Source organism: Eptatretus burgeri, chromosome 2 (genome assembly GCF_056783735.1).
Source record: "Eptatretus burgeri isolate ZD-2024b chromosome 2, Ebu_testis_v1, whole genome shotgun sequence".
NCBI classification, from domain to species: Eukaryota; Metazoa; Chordata; class Myxini; order Myxiniformes; family Myxinidae; genus Eptatretus; species Eptatretus burgeri.
The window spans coordinates 83,044,230-83,066,356 of record NC_140962.1 but is presented as its reverse complement, the minus strand read 5'-3'; the positions used below and the strand labels follow the sequence as shown (position 1 = coordinate 83,066,356).

Sequence of the window (22,127 nt, the reverse complement as noted above, 5' to 3'; positions counted from 1 at the left end):
CTCTGGGGCATGGCTTGCTCGCACGAAACCCGGGAAGGCGGGGCCTCTGCCTGCTCGACATGCCTTGCTTGCTTGTAAATACAACAACGTATTTCACATACTGGGGGAACTTATCCTTAATCCCGATGTAATTAACACCCCACCACCCCTCCCCCCCTCCCCTGTGTGGTGACACGTAACACTTAAGTTCACAGTTTCCCTACTAAATTTAATCAAGATATCTCCTACACGTCCACGGACCAAACAACTCTATTCAATCCTTACTTTCCTATGAAATTCCTCTATCTATCCCCACAACCGTAACACCTTTATGAATAACCAGGTTCTTTTTTTTTTTTTTTTTTCCTCAATCTATGAAAGTCACTGCTGTATAACATATACTATATCTGCATACACATATTATGGTGATCACATGGTTTCTTCTCATTTGGTGATTTGTTAGTGACAAAGCAAACTGCAATAATGCACGGTAAAGAGCAAAGAAAAGTACAAGATGAGTTCCTGCACAATCTGTGACAAATCAGAGCAATCATTGAGAATATTCTCATGTTTATTATATGTGACGGGATTGAAAGCGATGGAAACTGGCATCGTGGGGCCGAACAAAGATGCAAGCTCCTCTGAAAGCCATTGGCTTGTAGAAAATCATTCTAATGTTCCAGGCTATAGCAGATTTAGCTAAACTGGCAGAGTACCCAACCTATGGGTGATTTTTTTTTTTTTTTTTTTTTTTTTTTTGTTTTGTTCCAAGCATGCAACACGTTCTTCTGACACACAATTATTTGGGCGGTGTATAGGCAACTGACAGCTCGCTCTGTGTAGGCAAAAAAAAAACCCGGGTTACATGCATGAAGCAAAAACATATCTACTGCTTACAATTCAAAATGCCTCACTGTACTGGAAAGCATTGGGACAGGAATACTGTACTGTAAATGTTGGAGAATTGTAATACTCTTCCTCACCTGAAGGTGGCGCAACATGATACGCCTTTACATAGCGAATTTGTATACCCACTCTCTCCTCCCCCCCCCCCCAAGACTGCAAAGATAACACCCTTATACACTAATTGGGGTCATGCTGATCCTATGTAGCAAGTATGGATGTAATCTGCTCAGAACTGTAGTTGGAGACCACACGCACACACGTACACACGCACACACGCAATCTTTTGCCGATCTCATTTGTGCAATGAAGTAGTTTTCTTGACTTTGCTTCCCCTACTCTGGGTATACGCTATAGTGCCTCATTTCACCTTCCCTCGTCTTCATCTCATGTGCTGTTTCCCTTTTTGACCATCTGAAGGAACCTGCCTGTGTGATTTAATTTTGGCACAGCCCTCTGTGCCCTTTGCTATAAATAATTCGAACGCTGTGATGACAGCAGGGGCAAGTGCATTTGGTGCACATTTTATATATATATATATATATATATATATATATATATATATATATATATATATATATATATATATATATATATATATATATATATATATATATATATATATATATATATATATATATATATATATATATATACGGGTTATTGTGAGGATTACATGAATAAGTCTTGGAAAATGATCCCACACTTTCATTCATGTTCATCCTTTAGGTACTTCAATTAAAACAATGATGCACATTGCTTCCACCAGTAGTCCAGGAAGCTGTTTACATTTTTGCAGGCAGTTGAAGTAGCGAGTTTCATATCATGTCCGAAGGCCCATTTCAGAATGCCCTGTCAACGAAAATGGATTTAGGGGTTTGAAGAGGGTGGGAGATGGTACATGTCGCACTTCCATCGTACGTGGCCTACCTCAAATACTCTTTCTAGAGAAATATAATGAATATACACAAATATTTGCTTGATGAATCGTGTGAAAAGCTTGAACACTGATTACCAAAATCATGATATGTTTGTTTGATCTCGAAAATTAGTTAATTATACCCATTCAGTTTGCTGCACAGGCAGATTTGATTTCTCTTCATACCCCCCCCCCCCCACTCCCACACACTTCCCCATTTGAAAATATATTTCTGGATTGAATTGTAGGATTTTCAAAATTCCAATTGATCTTTGATCTGTGTGAACCTTTTCATGTAGAATTGCTATTAATAGTGTTTTTTGATCAGTTAATATTTCAGTGTCTTTATTTATTTATTTATTTATTTTCCCCTCCCCCATCATCCTCCATGTTTTTTTTCTACACTTAGGTTCGACCTTGGCATTGAACATCGGGATTCAACAGGTGATAAGGTCACGGCGGAGGCTGCTGAAGCTGTGGCGCGATACAATGTGGGAATCAAATGCGCGACCATCACACCGGATGAGAAACGTGTCAAAGAATTTGGTCTCCAGCAAATGTGGAAGTCGCCGAATGGCACAATCCGTAACATCTTGGGTGGCACGGTGTTCCGGGAAGCTATCATATGTGCGAACGTGCCTCGCCTCGTATCTGGTTGGCAGAAGTCTATCGTGATTGGCAGACATGCATACGCTGATCAGGTACTTTGAAGTTTGTGCATCTTCGTCTTTTGCCCTCGTACACTCTGATCACTCGATGTACCATTCCTTGGCACTCTTATTCTCGCCCGTATAATAATGTTGTTACTTCTCATGTTATCCTCTCGAAATCTGCTGAAATTGTTCTACATTTTGCATGTAATCAGCGATTTTTTTTTTTTTTTCTGCAGTGGTCAACCGGAAAGGGGAGACCACCACTTGTGTTCTCTACTCGGGCAAAATTGCACAGATTGCATTTCTTTTTTTTTTTTTCAAACATGATAGGTGCTGTCTACAAAGTGTGCAAATGTCGCCTTCCTTCCTTTTGTCCATTCTTGTTTACATATGTCGCCTTCCTCGAGCATTTGGTTCCTTTCTTCAATTAAGTTCCCATCCACTACTACATACCCGATATGTACATATCCATTGAAATTGCCAATTTATTATGATTAGGTAGAGCAAGTGGTTGCTTTTCAGGTAAATCTGGAACATATTTGAAATTATTTTTATTTTAAGAATATATTTAATTTATTCACAACAGCCTTTTTTCAGTCCACTGCACGCCAACGGCCTCCCTCGACTCGCCTTATGGGTATTGAGATACTCCGCACGCTTGCCAAGTGCAGAGTTACGGCAGGAATTTGTAATTTATTTCAGGTCATGGTGATGACTCGCCACGCTTTGCTAAAGACACAATGAGGGATTGTGAGGTTGAGGTTTATTTTGAGGTAACTCCCTAACCTGTCAACCACCAATCCAACAGTTTATTGGCAGGATTGGAATCAAGCCCAGGCAAGACAGCTCCAATGTAATAGTGTGCTACCTCTGCACCATCCTGTTCTGCTTTGTAAATAATTGTGATTCGCTAGATATCCGTTATTGTCGGGTTTTGTGTGTGTGTGTGTGTGTGTGTGTGTGTGTGTGTGTGTGTGTGTGTGTGTGTGTGTGTGTGTGTGTGTGTGTGTGTGTGTGTGTGTGTGTGTGTGTGTGTGTGTGTGTGTGTGTGCGTGTGCGTGTGCGTGTGCGCGTGCGCGTGCGCGTGCGCGTGTGCGTGTGCGTGTGTGCGTGTGCGTGTGCGTGTGCGTGTGCGTGTGCGTGTGCGTGTGCGTGTGCGTGTGCGCGCGCGCGCGCGCGCGCAAAGTGAGGCTCCACAGCACAAAACAGCAAACCGATTTCGATGAAACTTGGTGATCAGGTGCCATATGGGCTGGGAGTGTGCGCGTTTGAGTTTCGTTGCTATGCAGCGGCCGAAAAACCGCGTTTTAAGAACCCACACGGTAACTGACGTAGCGCGGCTTCTATGATAGGTAAAGCGACCGGACCAACTCCTGCCTATTCTTTGCATCCCCATCTAGTTATCGCGACAGCATAACGTTCCTCTATTTCTCATAGTTTCCGAATGGCAGCCCTCCGAATGCGGAAAGGTGGTGAACCAGGGAATATGCTAAGTGACCTTGACCTCGGAAACCGTCGATGGCAGAACGTTCAAATTCGGTGTATGGATACAGTTTAATAACTACTACAAATTTGAACCACAGAATTTTTCCAGATTCGATCACCAAGGGTGTCGGGCCTGAAATACGCAAAATTCGAAAAAATACTTTTTCTCGACCTACGTTCACTATTTTCAATACTTGTCCTACAGTTTTGAATGTGGAGAAACGAGACCCTTATAAATTAATATCATCAAGGCGAAACGGTCAGACGTAAACGAAAGCGTCTTGGCATGGTGATAGAACATGGTTGGTAGAACATTTTTTGTCATTTACACTTTCCTCCATCTCCTCTCTGAGGAGTACCAGTTGGCAAAATACGCAATAGGAAATATATTGCCAGGCAGAGGAACAATTGTATGTGAACCAATATGTCTTGGCAATGAATCTTCGTCGGTGGATCGGTCAGAATGAAAATCATCGTATCCAGCACTTCGATCCTAGCAGATCCCTCGTCGCCTACCGGCTTGTATAATATTTCTTGCTCCTTTTATTGTTCTGAAATCCAATTCTTGAATGCTATTATTTATCAAATTTTCCTACACATACATATTCTCCTTTTTTTATTACTTACGAAATCTTTAGATTTCGTAAGTATATTGATGACTTCCGTCATCTGTTTGTGTGTTTGTTTGTTTGTGTGTGTGTGTTTGTTTGTTTGTAGGCACGATAACTCGAGAACGGAAGAAGCTACCAATGTCAAATTACACCACGTGATTCAGGAGGGTGATGGCAAGTGCTGATTAGATTTTGGTCAAAATCGGTCAGAGGTCAAGGTCACAGTGAGGTCAAACATTCGATTTTTGATGGTTTGGTACAGAATCATCGTAGAAACTTCTGGTTTGCGTCGCTACCTTCTCGAGAGACAGCTTTTATTCGACAAGGTCAGAGGTCAAGTTGATGATTTCGTAAGTACCAGTCTATGACTGCTTGTTACTTACGAAATCTAAAGATTTCGTAAGTATATTGATGACTTCCGTCCTATGTTTGTGTGTTTGTTACTTACGATATCTAAAGATTTCGTAAGTATTGTTACGTTTGAGGGGGGGGGGGGGTATATGCATTCAAAGGGTAATTAGGATGTTTAATTAGGTATGCCATGCTGTTCGAGTTTACCAGAATCTCGATGTAATTAGTAGCAATTCAGTGGTGATAAGTTGTCTAGTAAATGTTCATTTCTTCAAGGGGGGAAATGATAATTGTCACGTAATTAGATAGGGACACTGGATAGGGTAAGGGTGTCTGCGTAAACCCCTTTTGGTATTCTCTGGAGACTGGCCGTGACGTCACAGGACAGTGCAGCGGATGGCTCCGCCCCGTGATCACGATTGGCAGAAGGCGACGGCGGTGGGCCAATAAACGGCTCGATTGGAAGTGACGAGGACAGGAGGATAAAAAGGTTCTGTTCGGGGTCGAAAAGGGAGAGGAAGAAGATTACAACCAAAAGATCGTGTTTTTTGGTGGGGAGGCTGTTGCGCGGGGAGCATCCTTGTTGTTGTGCTGATTCGATCGTGTTCTTCATCGTGTCTTGGAGCCTTGCTGAGCCTCGTGCCTCACCTTGGTTGGCTCTGGGGTTCTGCTGACTCGGAGTACGGGGTCGAACGGCGGGCGGACCTGCCTCCCTCTCCTGCTCGCAACTTGGCGCCAGAACTGGTTCCCTGGCGGCTGTGAGCTGACTTGGGCCAAGACCAGGAGGTCGACAGCACCACGGTTTCTCCTGCCCCCCCCCCCCGTCCCCCCGACGAGAGCAAGGCCAGCTCGTCCGACGCCGATCCAGCGACAGTTGCGTCCACACCACGGTCCAGCCTGACCACCAGAAGTAGCTACGTTGTGTGTGTGTGTGTGTGTGTGTGTGTGTGTGTGTGTGTGTGTGTGTGTGTGTGTGTGTGTGTATGTGTGTGTGTGTGTGTGTGTGTGTGTGCTTGGCGCCTTAGAGGGATTGAGATCTGTATATTCATTGGAATTGTCTGTGTTTTTCCCCACGCCCGATCCCACACCATCCCGTCAAATCGCCCCGGATCCCTCTTCTTGCCAAGTCTTGTTATTTCTGGTTAATAGTAAAAACGAATAAACATCATCAACTCAGTGAAAAGTGACTCGTGCCACCTTCCTCGTCCCGTTTGCGGTAGAGCGATTAGAACCGCCATGTTTGGGTTATAAATAAATAAATCCCCTCCATCGTTTCGGCTCATTCTACGTTGGCGGGACTGTTCAAGTCCCGTGGACGTCACAGTATATTGATGACTTCCATTTCTGTTTGTTACTTACGAAATCTAAAGGAGCCTGGTGTTGGCGCAGTGGTTCGGGCAGCGGCTTGGGATCCAAAAGGTGCTGAGTTCAAGCCCCGTTGGGCCACTGAATTAATACACCAGGGGGTTGACTCAGCCTGTCATCCTTCCGAGGTCGGCGAAATGAGTACCAGTGTACTGGGCCAGTGTATACCCCGGTTAAAATAGGTGTACCATATCCATATGTCGTAAGAGGCGACCAGGGTTGCGTCAGGAAGGGCATCAGGCGTAAAACATGTGCCAAATCACTATGCGGATCATACGGATGATCCGCTGTGGCGACCCCGAACGGGAGCAGCCGAAAGAAGAAGAAGAAGACTTAGGAAATCTAATGATTTCGTAAGTATATTGATGACTTCCGTTTCTGTTTGTTTGTTTGTTTGTTTGTTTGTTTGTTTGTTTGTTACTTACGAAATCTTTAGATTTCTTAAGTATATTGATGACTTCCGTTTCTGTTTGTTTATTTGTTACTTACGAAATCCAAAGATTTCGTAAGTATATTGATGACTTCCGTTTGTTTGTTTGTATGTTTGTTTGTTTGTTTGTTTGTAGGCACGATAACTCGAGAACGGAAAAAGCTACCAATGTCAAGTTACAGCACGTGATTCAGGAGGGTGATGGCTAGTGCTGATTAGATTTTGGTCAAAATCGGTCAAAGGTCAAGGTCACAGTGAGGTCAAATATTCGATTTTTGATGGTTTGGTACAGAATCATGGTAGAAACTTCTGGTTTGCGTCGCTACCTTCTCCAGAGACAGCTTTTATTAGACAAAGTCAGAGGTCAAGTTGACGATTTCGTAAGTACCAGTCTATGACTGCTTGTTTGTTACTTAGGAAATCTAAAGATTTCGTAAGTATATTGATGCCTTCCGTTTGTTTGTTTGTTTTTGTATGTTTGTATGTTTGCTTGTTTGTTTGTAGGCACGATAACTCAAGAACGGAAGAAGCTACCAATGTCAAATTACACCACGTGATTCAGGAGCGTGATGGCTCGTGCTGATTAGATTTTGGTCAAAATCGGTCAAAGGTCAAGGTCACAGTGAGGTCAATCGTAATTCTGTAAATTCACGTGGAGAAATGGAGTATTTTTGCTTCGCTCGACGTTGCGAGTTCGTTTTAACTTCGATTTTAATTTTGTCTTCGGTTTTTGCGATCGCTTAGGACGCTTGAAACTCGGTTGTCGAAATTCTGGTAAAAATCGGATGTTTTGGAGACGTTTTAAGATTGTATAAAAAATATTTCACTCGACGCGTCACGGGTCGTCCCATGATGCAGTGCGCTCGAGCAGACGCGTCGTTGAGTTACGTTAAGGTATAATTGCGTGGAGAAATGGAGATTTTTGCTTCGGTCGACGTTACGATTTTTGATGGTTTGATACAGAATCATCGTAGAAACTTCTGGTTTGCTTCGTTACCTTCTCCAGAGACAGCTTTTATTAGACAAGGTCAGAGGTCAAGTTGACGATTTCGTAAGTATCAGTCTATGACTGCTTGTTTGTTTGTTTGTGTGTGTGTTTGTGTGTTTGTTTGTAGGCACGATAACTCGAGAATGGAAGAAGCTACCAATGTCAAATTACACTACGTGATTCAGGAGGGTGATGGCTGGCGCTGATTAGATTTTGTTCAAAATCGGTCAAAGGTCAAGGTCACAGTGAGGTCAAACATAATTCCGTAAATTCATGTGGAGAAATGGAGATTTTTGCTTCGATCAACGTTACGAGTTCGTTTTGACTTCGATTTTAATTTTGTCTTCGGTTTTTGCGATCGCTTAGGACGCTTAAAATTCGGTTGTCGAAATTCTGGTAAAAATCGGATGTTTTGGAGACGTTTTAAGATTGTATAAAAAATATTTCACTCGCCGCGTCATGGGTCGTCACGTGGTGCAGCGCGCTCGAGCAGAGGCCTCGTTGATCACGTAAAGGTTTTCCGTGTGCGCGCTGATGGTGTTTTTGATAAAGATGGTATTTAAAAGTCATTTTTTATCCCAATCAAGTGTATCGTCGCATGCCTGACTCGCTAAGCCGTCGGATTATGTAAAGATTGTTGGTGGATGGCCGAATATTACGGTTTTGTGACTGATAAAATGATATTAAATAATTGCGTCGAGAAATGGAGATTTTTGCTTCGGTCGACGTTACGATTTTTGATGGTTTGGGAGAGAATCATCGTATAAACTTCTGGTTTGCGTCGCTACCTTCTCTTGAGACAGCTTTTATTAGACAAGGTGAGAGATCAAGTTGACGATTTCGTAAGTACCAGTCTATGACTGCTTGTTTGTGTTTGTGTGTTTGTTTGTCGGAACGATAACTCGAGAACGGAAGAAGCTACCAATGTCAAATTACACCACGTGATTCAGGAGGGTGATGGCTCGCGCTCATTAGATTTTGGTCAAAATCGGTCAAAGGTCAAGGTCACAGTGAGGTCAAACATTCGATTTTTGATGGTTTTGTACAGAATCATTGTATAAACTGGTCTGCGTCGCTACCTTCTCTGGAGACAGCTTTTATTAGACAAGGTCAGAGGTCAAGTTTACGATTTCGTATGTACCAGTCTATGACTGCTTGTTATTATTATTATTTTTTTGACTAAAGTGTCAAACTTTTGTTTCTCTAACATTATCAGAAGCATGTGTCAATAAAATCCATTTTTGTAATCATGTTGCTCGGGTAAGTTCGTTTTCCACATCATTTTACAAGGATGTGCATCTGCCGTGTCATCTCCAATTTTTGTTTGATTTGGAATCTATTGTACGTTTATCAATGCTGTGTTTGTGAGGTTTCCATTTCAACTGTATTCCCGACCCGATGCTGTGCATACAGTACAAGGCTGTGGATTTTGTGGTTCCTGGGCCAGGGCAAGTGGAGATAAAATTCACACCTAAGGACGGAACACAACCACTCGCGTACACGGTGCACAACTTTGAAGGTACTTTGAACGAAGATAAGGAATGTGTCTTTGAATGGAAAAATATAAATAAATGCACCTTCTTACAATAAACTACCACAAATGATTTCCTCAATTTTGTAAATTTTCATAAAGTACCTGTTTTGAATTATTTATTTCCAATCCAGTGATAAGAGGTGAGGTATCACTGGCACCTTGAAAAAATTCCAAATTATTGCCTTGAACCTACAGGGGTTGTGCACATCGCTTTGAGAATGGTGTGTACCTATGGGCTGATATCCCTTTTTTATCCTCAATACTCGTCAATATTGGACTGGGAGCCAGTTACATCATACAGGTAGTGGAGAAAAAAATGGAAGCACCAACATAATGTTATTTCGTCGGGTGTTGAGCCACTGTGGCATGAAGTAAACAAGGGTCTGGAACTGTTCTGCAGGAATGTTGCACCACTCTTCTTCAAGGAAGTCCTCCAATTCACGTTGGCTTGATGGAGGTGGAAATCGCTGTTTTAGGCACAAATGCTCTATGGGATTAAGGTCCGGAGATTGGGAGTGCCATGGAACATGGGTAACTTGGTCCTCGTGCTCCTCAAACCACCCGGTGACAACACGTGCCCTGTGGACTGGAGCATTGACCTGAAAGACACCCCTCCTGCAGGGAAGAAATTCTGCATCTTGGGATGCAGATGATCACTCAGGGCATTAATGTAGCACACTGCATCAATCCTGCCTTCTAATGGAATGAGTGGACCCAGGCCATACCAGGAAAATGTGCCCCACACCATTATGGAACTGCTAAAACCTGCTGTTGGAACCACACACTCAGGGCTATAAACTTCCCTGGACTGTCATCACACGTACACATGTCCATTTGTCGAGAACATGGTGAAGGATGACTCCGCAGACCATATCACATTCCTCCAACACTGCAGTCCATTACCTATGCTCCTTGCACCACTAGGACCCACAATCGGTCATTGCCCGATGTTATGAGTGGTTTGTGTATTGCAACCGTCTGTGGTATCCCACGCTATGACGTTCCCTTCTGACCATGTTTTTGATGATGCCGGTTGCTCACCACTCACGTTGAACTCCGCACACAGTTTGTCTACCATTGATTTCCTGTTTTGTGTCGCTGTCCAGACTAATGCCCGTGCATTGCGTTTGTTGAGTTTGCGCTTTGCCCTCCAATGAAGATCTCTTTCTTTCTTTTTCCCAGCCTCACATCACCTTCGAGAAAGTTCTTCATGACACATTAGCAATTTCCGCTCTCTTTGTCACTGAAGTGTCTGCCAAATGCACACCATAATAACACCTCGTTCAAAGTCACTGAGGTTTCCTCCTCTTCCAGCCTTGCTGGATTCAAGCCATAGCCAATATATACAGTGTATATATGTATGTGTATATATATATATATATATATATATATATATATATATATATATATATATATATATATATATATATATATATATATATATATATATACATACCTGGTGTTGGCGCAGTGGTTAGGGCAGCGGCTTGGGATCCAAAAGGTCCTGAGTTCAAGCCCCGTTGGGCCACTGAATTAATACACCAGGGGGTTGACTCAGCCTGTCATCCTTCCGAGGTCGGCAAAATGAGTACCAGTATACTGGGCCGGTGTATACCCCGGTTAAAATAGGTGTACCATATCCCTGTGTCGTAAGAGGCGACCAGGGTTGCGTCAGGAAGGGCGTCCGGCGTAAAACATGTGCCAAATCACTATGTGGATCATACGGATGATCCGCTGTGGCGACCCCTAACGGGAGCAGCCGAAAGAAGAAGATATATATATATATATATATATATATATATATATATATATATATATATATATATATATATATATATATATATATATATCGCAAATAGAAGAAAAGATTTGTATCCCAAGCACCATACTTGAAGATAAAATAAGATCAATCACTGGGATAAAAGTTTTAAAAGGTCTAACGTTTCAAGCTCTCACTCGAGCCCATCATCGGAGACAGGATTTAAAAAACACATAACGGTGCCATTTATACATAACGTTGAGAGATTAATCATCCCGATTGACAACACCTGAATTGAGGAACTTTGTCGATTAACTAATTACTTCCTTGGTACATTCTGTGAAAGTGCTCGGGGTGATGAACACGTGCAGTGTGTTTGGGATGTTTGAGCTGGTGACTTAATGCTTGATATGCCGGGTGTAAATCGATACGTCTGTTATTTGAATTTTCTTTTGAATACCAGGCCTCTTGCAGCTGTCTGGACGTTCGGTTGTCCGCTTGTCCGATCACCTCAGCCTCAGTGAACATGGATTGATGGTCTTGTCCTATGCTGTACATTGCGACCTGGGAGAGCGGGTCCTTTCTTCGTACGGCTAACTGGTGCTCGTGTTGCCTTGTTTTTAATCTATTCGAGGTCTTTCCAATGTAGTGGGCTGCGCAGTTGCTGCAATTTATTTTATTAATGACAGATGATTTGTATTCCCGGTTCAATTGGTCTTTTGGATGCATGATCCTTTGTTTAATGGTAGCTTCAGGTCTATGTGCGATGCCAACTTAAAACGGGACTAACAGGCGAGCGGTGGCTTCCGACACGTTGGTCACGTATGGAAGGGCACATCAGAACTCTGATTTGGGTCGTGTCGACTCTTCGTTTACCCTCCTCTGCCTACACTTGTTCACAAAACTGTTGGGGTAACCATTTAAATGGAACAACTTTTGTAGAAAGCTCCTTTCTTCTTTGTTCGCTTCCACATTGCCGCAGTGTATTTCGACTAATCAGAAAAGGGTTCGCAGGCAACTTCGCTTATGAGCCACAGGATGGTAACTGCCATCATGCAGAATCTGGCTGGTAATGGTTGCCTTCCTGTATTTGGTTGTCTGCAGCTCCCCGGATTGCCTAGAAACCAAAACATCCAATAATGCCAGCCGTTGGTCTGCTTCGTCTTCCATTGTGAATTGGATGTCAGGAAAGACAGCATTGAGTTGATCTTTGAAAGTGTTCATCATATCTCGTTGTATTATCATGAAATTATCGTCAAACTAACGTACCCACAACCTAGGTCAATAGATAACTAACACCAGTGATTCCAGTCGCTGCAGCACAGCTTCAGCTATGGTCCCCAATATTGGCGATCCCAGGTGTTTAGGTGTACCTTTTATTTGTTCATAAACTTTACCGCTGAACATAAAATACGTTTTCACCAAAAGGCAAGCAGCTCCATGAGGTGTGTCATCTTCAGGCCCTCGTCCATTTCAACGTAATGAGAAATCTATAAACTTTCCATTATTTCCTTCGCCAATTGTAGCAGGATTGAAGTAAACAATGAAGTTACATCGAATGACACCATCACCTCGTCGGGTTGAAGCTTGACGTCTTTCAGTATCTGGAGAAATTGTTCGGCAATCTTAAGTGTTGTTTGAGCTCCCTCAACAAGGTGCTTCAATTTCCGGGATAACCACTTTGCCCAGCCATACGTTGGCATCCCTCAGAGTGAAACAATTGGTCTGAGCGGGATATTTGGCTTGTGAATTTTGGTAAACCATAGAGTCGTGCCATTGCTGCATCGGTTGGCTTCATCTGCTGCCAATCACCAACAGCTATTACCCTCAAATGCGCAAACTTGGTGAGCATTCCATGAATCTTTCCCGTGAAAGCTTTCATCGGATCTGACTGCAGCAAAACATAATCTTCTTCGTCCCCCAGAAGTCTGTTCACTTTCTGTGTGTAATCTGTCTTGTCCATGACTACAGTAGCTCTGCCTTTATCAGCTGGAAAGATGGCAATAGCTGAATCCGCTTTAAGGGTAGAGGTTTATGCGAAGTAAGAAGACACTGCAGTAATGTGGAAGCTAACAAAGAAAAAAGGAGCTTTCTCCGAAAGTTGTTCCATTTAAATGGTTACCCCAACAGTTTTGCGAACAAGTGTAGGCGGAGGAGGGTAAACGAAGAGTCGACACGACCCAAACCAGAGTTCTGGCGTGCCCTTCCATACGTGACTAACGTGTCGGAAGCTACCGCTCGCCTGTTAGTCCCGGTTGAAGTTGGCATCGCACATAGACCCGAGGCTACAATTAAACGCAGGATCATGCAACCAAAAGACCGATTGAATTGGGGAAGACAAATCATCTGTCATTTATAAAATAAATTGCAGCAACTGCACAGCCCACTACATTGGAAAGACCTCGAATAGATTAAAAACAAGGCAACACGAGCACCAGTTAGCCGCACAAAGAAAGGACCCGCTCTCCCAGGTCGCAATGCACAGCATAGGACAAGACCATCAATCCATGTTCACTGAGGACAAGCGGACAACCGAACGTCCAGACAGCTGCAAGAGACCTGGCATTCAAAGGACAACTCGATGAATCGACATATGATTTAAACCCGGCTTATCAAGTATTACGTCACCAGCTCAAACATCTGTAAACACACTGCATGTCCTAAACACCCCGAGTACTTTCGCAGAACGTATCAAGGAAGTAATTAGTTTATCGACAAAGCGACGTCAATTCAGGCGTTATCAATCGGGATGATTAACCTCTCAACGTTGTGTATAAGTGGCACCATATGTGTTTTATATTCCTGTCCGATGATGGGCTCGAGTGAGGGCTTGAAACGTAAGACTTTTAAAAACTTTCGTCCCAGTACAGTGATTGATCTTATTTTATCTTCAAATCTACATACAAATATCACAGCTGTGGCAAAAAATATTGGCACCCTTACACTTTTTTTCAAATAACTCACAATTTTCTCAAATACGTTGAACTTGACTAAAGTATTTTGTCTCCACAATTATTTGGAGTCATTGTCCTGCTGCAAGACCCATGACCTTCGATGGAGATCAAGCTTTCTGACACTGGGTTGAACATCGCGCTCCAAAATGCCTTGGGAATCTCCTGATTCCATGATGCCGTGCACACATTCAAGGTACCCAGTGCCAGAGGCAGCACAGCAACCCCAAAACATCACTGAACCTCCTCCATGTTTGACTGTCGGGAAGGTATTCTTTTCTTTGAAGGCTTCATTTTGTTTTCTGTAAACATAGAGATGCTTTATCAAAAAGCTCTAATTTGGTCTCATCTGTCCACAGGACATTCTCACAGGAGGATTTTTGCTTGTTTAGGTGTGTTTTGGCAAACTCCAGTCTGGCTTTCCTTTGTCTCTCTCTTCCTGCATATAACATGGTTGGAGACCCAGGTCCTCCTGGGTCTCCCACAGAACTCCCTTTCATTGAGTTGGCGACGGATGGCATGAGTCGTACCTTGTGTCTGAAGATCAGTTTGAATCTGTTTGAGGGTTGATTGAGGTGCTTTCTCTACCATTCGATCAAGTTTTCTCTTGCGCCACGTCCAGGGAGGTTGGCTCCAGTGCCACAGGCCTTAAACTTCCTGATAACATTGTGTATGGTGGACACAGGAACATCAAGGTCTCTGGAGATGGACTTGTAACCTTGAGATTGTCCATACTTGGTGACAATATTGTGTCTGACCTCCTCAGACAATTCTCTGGTTTTCTATCTTTTCTCCATGATCAATGGGGTACACACAGTGACACAAAACAGCAGAATGGCTCCATTTCTCTCTTCAAACTGGTTGAATGAGTGATTTTTATTTATTTTGTTGACACCTGCAACTCACCACAGGTGAGTTCAATTCCAAAGTAAAGGAGAATCACCTGCTTGAAATCTAATTATTTCTAACAACTTCTTAAACGTGCCAATTATATTATCCGTGCCATTTTAGGATTTGTGTGGGGAAAAAGCTAAGATTTAGGAATTTTTGTTTTGTTGCACAGCAAACGAAAGATATAATTTTTTTTTTTTTGTAAACCTTATCGAGGCTCGTATGAGAGCTAACACACAACACACAGCAAGGGGGCATGACACAAGTGGGGCGGAAGTGGGAAGGACAAAACTGGGGAACAGAGACGTTAGGAGATCTGTGGGAGGGAGAGGGATGGGACTGGGAATACGGGGTATACAAGATGTACATTACAGGGACTTTCTGGAAGGAAAGCAGGGAATTTAAAGGAGGTAAGGTTGGGGAGGATTAACGGGGGTAGAAAAGATCGAGGATTTGAATGGGGGACGATAAGAGGTGGTGGTGAACAGCTGTTTTGAAGGCCTGGAGGGAAGAATGGGATTGAACAGTGTGGGAGTTTATTCCAAAGGTGGGGAAAAAGTGGAATGAAAGAATGAAGGTGAGCAGTGATTCGTGATTTTGGTAGTTTTACCAGAAGGGGGTTGTTGGCGGACCTTGAGCGCCCTGCGGAAATATGGTGGGGACAAATCTCAGACACAGCAGTGGGAGGCGAGACTGGAGAGAAAACGGTGGAAGACAGAAAGACCACCGACCTGCCTCTGGTGAGAGAGTGAGAGGCCCAAAGACTCAGCCTCATCGTGGGAGATGCCAATGATCCGAAATGCCTTGGTTTCCACAGCATGAAGCCAAGAAAGGTGGGAAGCAGCAGCACCAGTCCAGAGGGGAGAGCAGTACTCCTTCAAGCTGCGGACGAAAGCTTTGGATGTGGTAAGGAGCTCAGGTGGGCTGAGGAAGGACTTTGCACTACAGAGGATTCCCAGTTGGTGACTGGCTTTGGAGGTCAAGTTGGAAATGTGGCTTTCCCAGGAAAGATTGTGGCAGATAGCGAGACCCAGAAGCTTTGAAGAAAAGACTTCTTCCAGAGGATTGTTGAGAAAGTAGATGGGGGGGGTGTGTTTCCAAACGGTCCTTTCGAAGAGACATAGTGAGAGTGTGAGATTTGTCCAGATTGAAAGACATGTTCCACGTGTTGGACCAGTTTTGCACCAAAGGTCATAATCCTTGACCTTTGACCTTTAAAGGTCATAAAGGTCAAATTTTCAAAGTTGTGGCAATCGAACCGGGTTTTCAACCTTCTTCGACGAACTAACTCCAATAAGCTATAGCACGTATCCTGTTTCCTTATTTTAATGTCCACAACATTGTTTTGTGACCTTTAAAGGTGATGCAAAGGTCAAATTTTGAAAGTTGTTGAACAAAACCGGGTTTTCGACATTTTGCAGCTAATAACCTGTCACTCGTACCACATCATGTTAATTTTTATAACTTGGTCAAACATTATCACATTGTCTCATACTTGACTTCTGAAACAATCTACATCGTCAAATACCGCTCGTGATCCATCGTCGTCTTCAGACTTCTGCCGTGTGATGGCAAAACCTAGCAAGTCCGGCTCCAGACAATTTGAGTTATCAAGGAAAAACATTGGCGTCATGGGATTAAGATACCATATATCAATTTAGCTTTATTTTGTCATATTATATCATTATTATATGTAAGTTGTTTCAGGACAAAGTTTTATCCAAATCATGCTGTTGATATTGATGGTAAATGACTTACTCGGGTTTTCCAACACTTTGGTAGGGTAACTGTGAACTTGCTAGGTTTTGCCATAACATTATCGAAGTGAATGCTCATGCTATATTTAATTTAAGTACACTTGGAGGACAGGAAAAACCTAGTAAGTCCAGATGTGGGTCTAACTCAAATTTGACCAAAACCGGACTTGCTAGGTTTTGCCATCACACGGCAGACTTGTTTCTCTCTCACACTTGCTCATGTGTTGGTTTTTTTAGATCCTCGTGGAGGATCTCTAAGTCTTACTCACGTTGTTGTTCTTCATCTTCTTCTTGTGGACTTTTTTGTTTCACAGCCTCCAGTTTTCATCGAAACTTCCTGAAACTTGGCGTATATATGTAAAAATACCCTGCGCAGACAGTAACGATCTCCGATTTTGAAAATTCCTCCGAGAAAAAAAGTTATGACGTCAAAATATCTCCGCTAATGGAAATCGCCTAAAAAATTATCTCCGAAACTCGGCAAGCTTTTTGAATTCTGTTTGCGGGAATCGAACAGGGCATTAGCAGAGATGAATTACCGCACATATGATACATCACTATGAAGTCATATCAATTTTTATGACGTCATTCCTATTTTTTGACTTGTTTCACAACCCAGAGTTTTCATCGGATCTTCGTGAAACTTGCCATGTATATGCAGAAAGCCCATGCGCAGGCAGTAACCATCTCCGATTTTGGAAATTCTTCCGAGAAAAAAAGTTGACGTCATAATATCGCCGCTAATGGAAATCGCCTATACCATTGTCTCCGAAACGAGGCAACCTGTTTGAATTTCGTTTGCGGGAATCAAGCCGGGCATTAGCGCAGATAATTTATCGCAAACCTGATACATCACAATGACGTCATATTCATTTTTATGACGTCATCATTAAGAGGATGAGGATCTTAGCTCATTTGAGCTTGTTTAAACTTATCTCCATGTTCCATCTCCAGTTTTATTTGGTACATTTTTGTTTCTGTCTACTAAGCTAAATAGTTTTAATTTTAATGTTCAACAATTGAATGAATGAACAGGAGGAGGAGAGTTGAGAGAAAAGAAACATAGCAACGTGAAAGTAGATGATGAGAAATCGGGGAGGGTGAACGATGATGGAAAAGACCACAGGTCGGGATGGACTTACCAAGTGCTTTTCCTCTGGCTATTTTTATTTTCTTCCATCTGGCATAATTTACTCATCATACTTGTGATTTTTCTTTTGTGTGCATGCTTGTGATATTAGAAGATTGAGTCCACATAGATGTATGCAAGATGGAAGGTTAAGCAAAATAGAGTGGATATATCTTTGGGAAATTGGAAGTAAATGAATGTACAATAGGCATGAGAGGACAAACAACCTCCTCCCAAGTTTTTGTTATTATCTTGCCAAAACGAAGTTTTTGCAAGATATGTTAGTCAGCTTGTATTTTTTGTTTTGTTTTGTTTTGTTTGTTTGTTTGTTTGTCTGTAATCACGTATAAAAATTCTGCAGAGCACAGTTATCATTGGAAATTTTTGTAACTTCGCATATCAGGCCTATCGAGGTCCCTTTCAGTGCACAAAATTTTGAAGGTCAAGATCACTTTGGCACAAATCAGGGGAGTCGACGAAACCCTTATTTTTTGAGTAATTTTGATCGGATCGTCTTCAAACTTCGTGGGAATATAGTTCATGGTCTGGCGTTCAGCTGATTAATTTTTGGTGGCGATTGGCCTTGACCTTCATGGTTAGCGCCTCAGGTCAAACATATTTGACCCCAAGGTCAAATTTTCAAGTTTTAGGAACCATATCGTGTAGTACCTCAAATTGAACACCTCGATGAGTGCTTTCTAGATATATGTCAAGCTTGAGACATTATGATGTCATTTGGTGACGTTATGAGGCAAACACATATTTTTCATGGTTACTCTGTAGAACGATTCTCATTGGAATCTCTCGTAGGCAGATATTCCTCAAGGAGTCGCTCCTGGTGGATAGCAGCTCTGTTCACCTCAGTGTGACCTTAAAGAAGTCACACGTGGTCACCTTTTGGCAAGATACGGGTCACCCTGCGGGTGACATTGGTTTATTTTATTTTTATTCTTTCTCTGTTTGTTTGTGTATTGTGAATTCACCTTTTCTCCCAAGTTCCTTTCTTATCACTTGCTTGTATTCATGGTCACATCTCTCAATTGGTGTTCTGTATGGCAGAGCAGATTGAAATAGTTGAAACCAGAGCAAAGAGTAAGAATAAGATTTGGATTGGGAAATTACAACATGTAGAAATTACAAAGTTGTATATTGAACAGGCCATCCTTGTGTGCAGATGGAGGTGGTGTTTCCATGGCGATGTACAACACAGATGCATCCATCCGCTCTTTTGCTCACAGCTCATTCCAGAGGGCTCTGGCAAAGGGTTGGCCTCTCTACCTCAGCACCAAAAACACCATCCTGAAGAAATACGATGGACGTTTTAAGGATATCTTCCAAGAGATTTACGAAGCGTGCGTGGCTATGAGCGTTTACTGTTGTTTTGAATCATTGATTTGAATGAACAATGTGGTGGTACCTACTCAAGTAATCTAACATCCTCTTTCAGTGTACTCATGTTATCCGTTGCTTTGCTAACGGATAACCACTGATTGAGGAGTATTGTTCTTTGTAAGGATAGGTACATTTGCAACCTATCAGAATTAAAATAATCTGTTTTGGTAGAACTGTTATAATTTACACACACACTCACACACACTACTTCTTCTTATTATTCTTCTTCTTTAACAACCCCAAATGTTCCTACCTTGTGAATTGAAGGGGAAGGTTAGCTCAACTATATCACGAACCGGCTGGCCAGGCCTCATGTTTCAGTAAAGGTGGCAGGAATATTTCATATGTTCATCGTGCCGGTAATATCTCCCCTACTCTTTGCTAAAGACACCGTGGGATGTTTAACCTCCACCAACTAAGCCTAGCAAATTGAACACCCAGTTCAACGTCCATCCCAAAGACGACACACAATGATGCAATGCCTTGGTTGTGAAATGCGACTGCAACAGTTTGTCATCTGGTCTGAAATCAACTCCAGGCTAATTTGTTCACAGGTCAGTGCACTTTTCTCTGCGCCATCCAGTTGGACATTTAAACCCACAGGCGTTGTCAAAATAGCTGATATTGGTCATGCAATAGTGGATATACCCTCTAAATACAGAGGGTATCTTGTGTGTGTTCTCACAATTAATTTGGTAACTGCTTGCTGCATAGTTTGTCCAAGTTTTATTTGTTTGTGTTGCATAAGCTACTTTTGCAAATATATTGTAATGGATTCAGTCAGTCCGGGGCACGAGGCTTCTCGGACCCGCTTCCCGACCTATGATCCTGAATCTGACGAGCGGCAGATGATTCCGCAGCATGATGGGTTGCTAAGCGACCACAGCCGCTGTCTGGGATGATCAATTAAGGTAGGGCCCTTGCGTCCAATTACCATGTTACCTTCCCTGAAAATGTAACCCCCCCCTCCCATCCCGATAGGGAACCGTGCTCTAAACACCCCACTACTGTCAATCGAGAATGGCCAAGCGATAGTAGCCAACCTCCCATTTACAGTAATCACTGACCATAATGAAACTGCAGGGCAAAACTCCAATTATTTCCATACTCTGTCTCGCCAATGGGGAGAAAAAAAAAAACGATCGGGAAGGTTGGAAACAGTTTATCAAAGATTTGGCAAAGGCACACATTTTCAAGGCAAAACCAGGTATTTGCAAAGCAAAAACGGTGTCGCAAAGAAAGATCTTACCTCAAACACGTAAGCCCCTTATTCAGTCATCTTATCGTGAATCCACACACATAGGCGCCTCTCATTCCAGGAGAAGGAGAGAAGAAAAGTTGATAGATAAGCGCAGTAGGTGGGGAATGGTGTCGACCCCGGCCTCACCCGTATGCAAGCCGGATGGCTCACGGAGTAAATGGTGTGAGATGTGCGGTGTATTCGGGTTCGTGTAATGCGAGTTCTGAAAAGAACTGTTGTGGACTCTGTTGATGCTCCACAACAGGGCAAGTCAATGAGGTGTGTGTGTGTGTGTGTGTGTGTGTGTGTGTGTGTGTGTGTGTGTGTGTGTGTGTGTGTGTGTGTGTGTGTGCTGGAAGGTGCAAGGATGTAGGATGTGTGTGTAAGACGTGTTGGGAGAGAATTCAGTTCAAGGGAGAATCATTGTTGACCTTCTCCGCTTGAGAGTTTGTGGTTGGTTTTACAAGGCGCACAAGAGATACAATCCATGGGAAGGTGGTAATTACGCCTGGCAGCTTACATCTCCGCTTCGTCCTCTGTGCCTCGTGTGGCCTACCTCAGACTCTCCACTCGATCACCAACCAACTCCGATGCCTGCTTTGTTGAACTTCTCCACTGAGCCCTCCAGAACTGAACCGACATTCGGAACTTCCTAGAGCTCTGACTGATTCTTACTAAACAAGAGAACTTTTGCTTTGCTCAACTCTTCGATGATATCTGACTCAACTCAACTCCAAACTGCTCTGTCTGGCCTCTTATTCACCCACATTCCTGTCGCCTCTGACGTCCACTTCCTATAAGCCAACCCTGCCGATTGGCTGGCGCTCTACGATCCAGTCACCGCGATTGGTTCCAGGGATGTAATGAGTGGGCCTGCTGGAATGTCGCTGACCGCACTGCTGGGCCAGAGGTGAGGCAAGAACGACACTCTAAGCACTGGCAGCTCGTCACTGCTGTGCTAAAAAAGGCTTCATGTTTGATGTATGCTATGGATTTGTGGCATGATTTAGTGGAGTGAATGTGGTACGGGGTTGGAATCTGTTAAGAGTTGAGAATGAGAAAGAGAACAATAGGGATAGTTATAACTCCAATCACAATGCATCTTTCACTTCTACCAGTATGAAGCGGAGGGGTAAGTTAGCAAAACAAAATTGCGACAGGTATAACTTACACGAGGGAATCCTTACAGTGCTGATAGAAAGTCTGCACCCCCTTTTCAAAATTTTCACCTTCAGCTGCCTTATAGCCTGGAATTAACTTCCATTCAATCAGACTTTTCCCATCTTTATTAACACATCGTAATCCACAACTTCCAAGTGAAAAAAATTTCTACAAATTTCAGAAAATTAATTAAAAATACAAAACTAGAATATCTTGGTTAGATAATTGTCCACCCCCCCCCCCCCCGTTTTATTATAGGAATTGTAAATTTGCTCAGGTGTAACCAGTCACCTTCAAAATCAAACACCAAGTTAATTGGCCTCCACCTGTGTTAAAATGGTGTGATTCTGATTATTATTTCAGAATAAAATCAGTTGTTCCTGGAGGTTTCCTCTGATGGGTAGTGCATTTCACAGCAAACACTCAACCGTGACCACCAAGGAGCTTTCAAAAGACCTCCAGGATAAAGTTGTGGAAAGGCACAGTTCAGGGGATGGGTAAAAAAATATTTCAAAGACCTTGAATATCTCCTTGAAGCACAGTCAATAAATCATGAAGAAGCGGAAGGCGTATGGTACTATGAAGACCCTCCCTAGATCAGACCGGCCCTCCAAACTAGATGACCAAGC

At 42.9% G+C, this 22,127-nt stretch overlaps 1 protein-coding gene across 1 annotated transcript in view; it reads left to right on the top strand.

The window, feature by feature from the left end:
- IDH1 (isocitrate dehydrogenase (NADP(+)) 1) overlaps positions 1–22,127 on the top strand; it is a 52,116-nt gene that overhangs the window by 5,753 nt on the left and 24,236 nt on the right. The window contains exons 3-5 of the mRNA XM_085870089.1: positions 2,211–2,502; positions 9,098–9,203; positions 18,880–19,057. Of these exons, the coding sequence (XP_085726215.1) occupies positions 2,211–2,502; positions 9,098–9,203; positions 18,880–19,057 (576 nt within the window). The remainder of the gene's footprint in view (positions 1–2,210; positions 2,503–9,097; positions 9,204–18,879; positions 19,058–22,127) is intronic.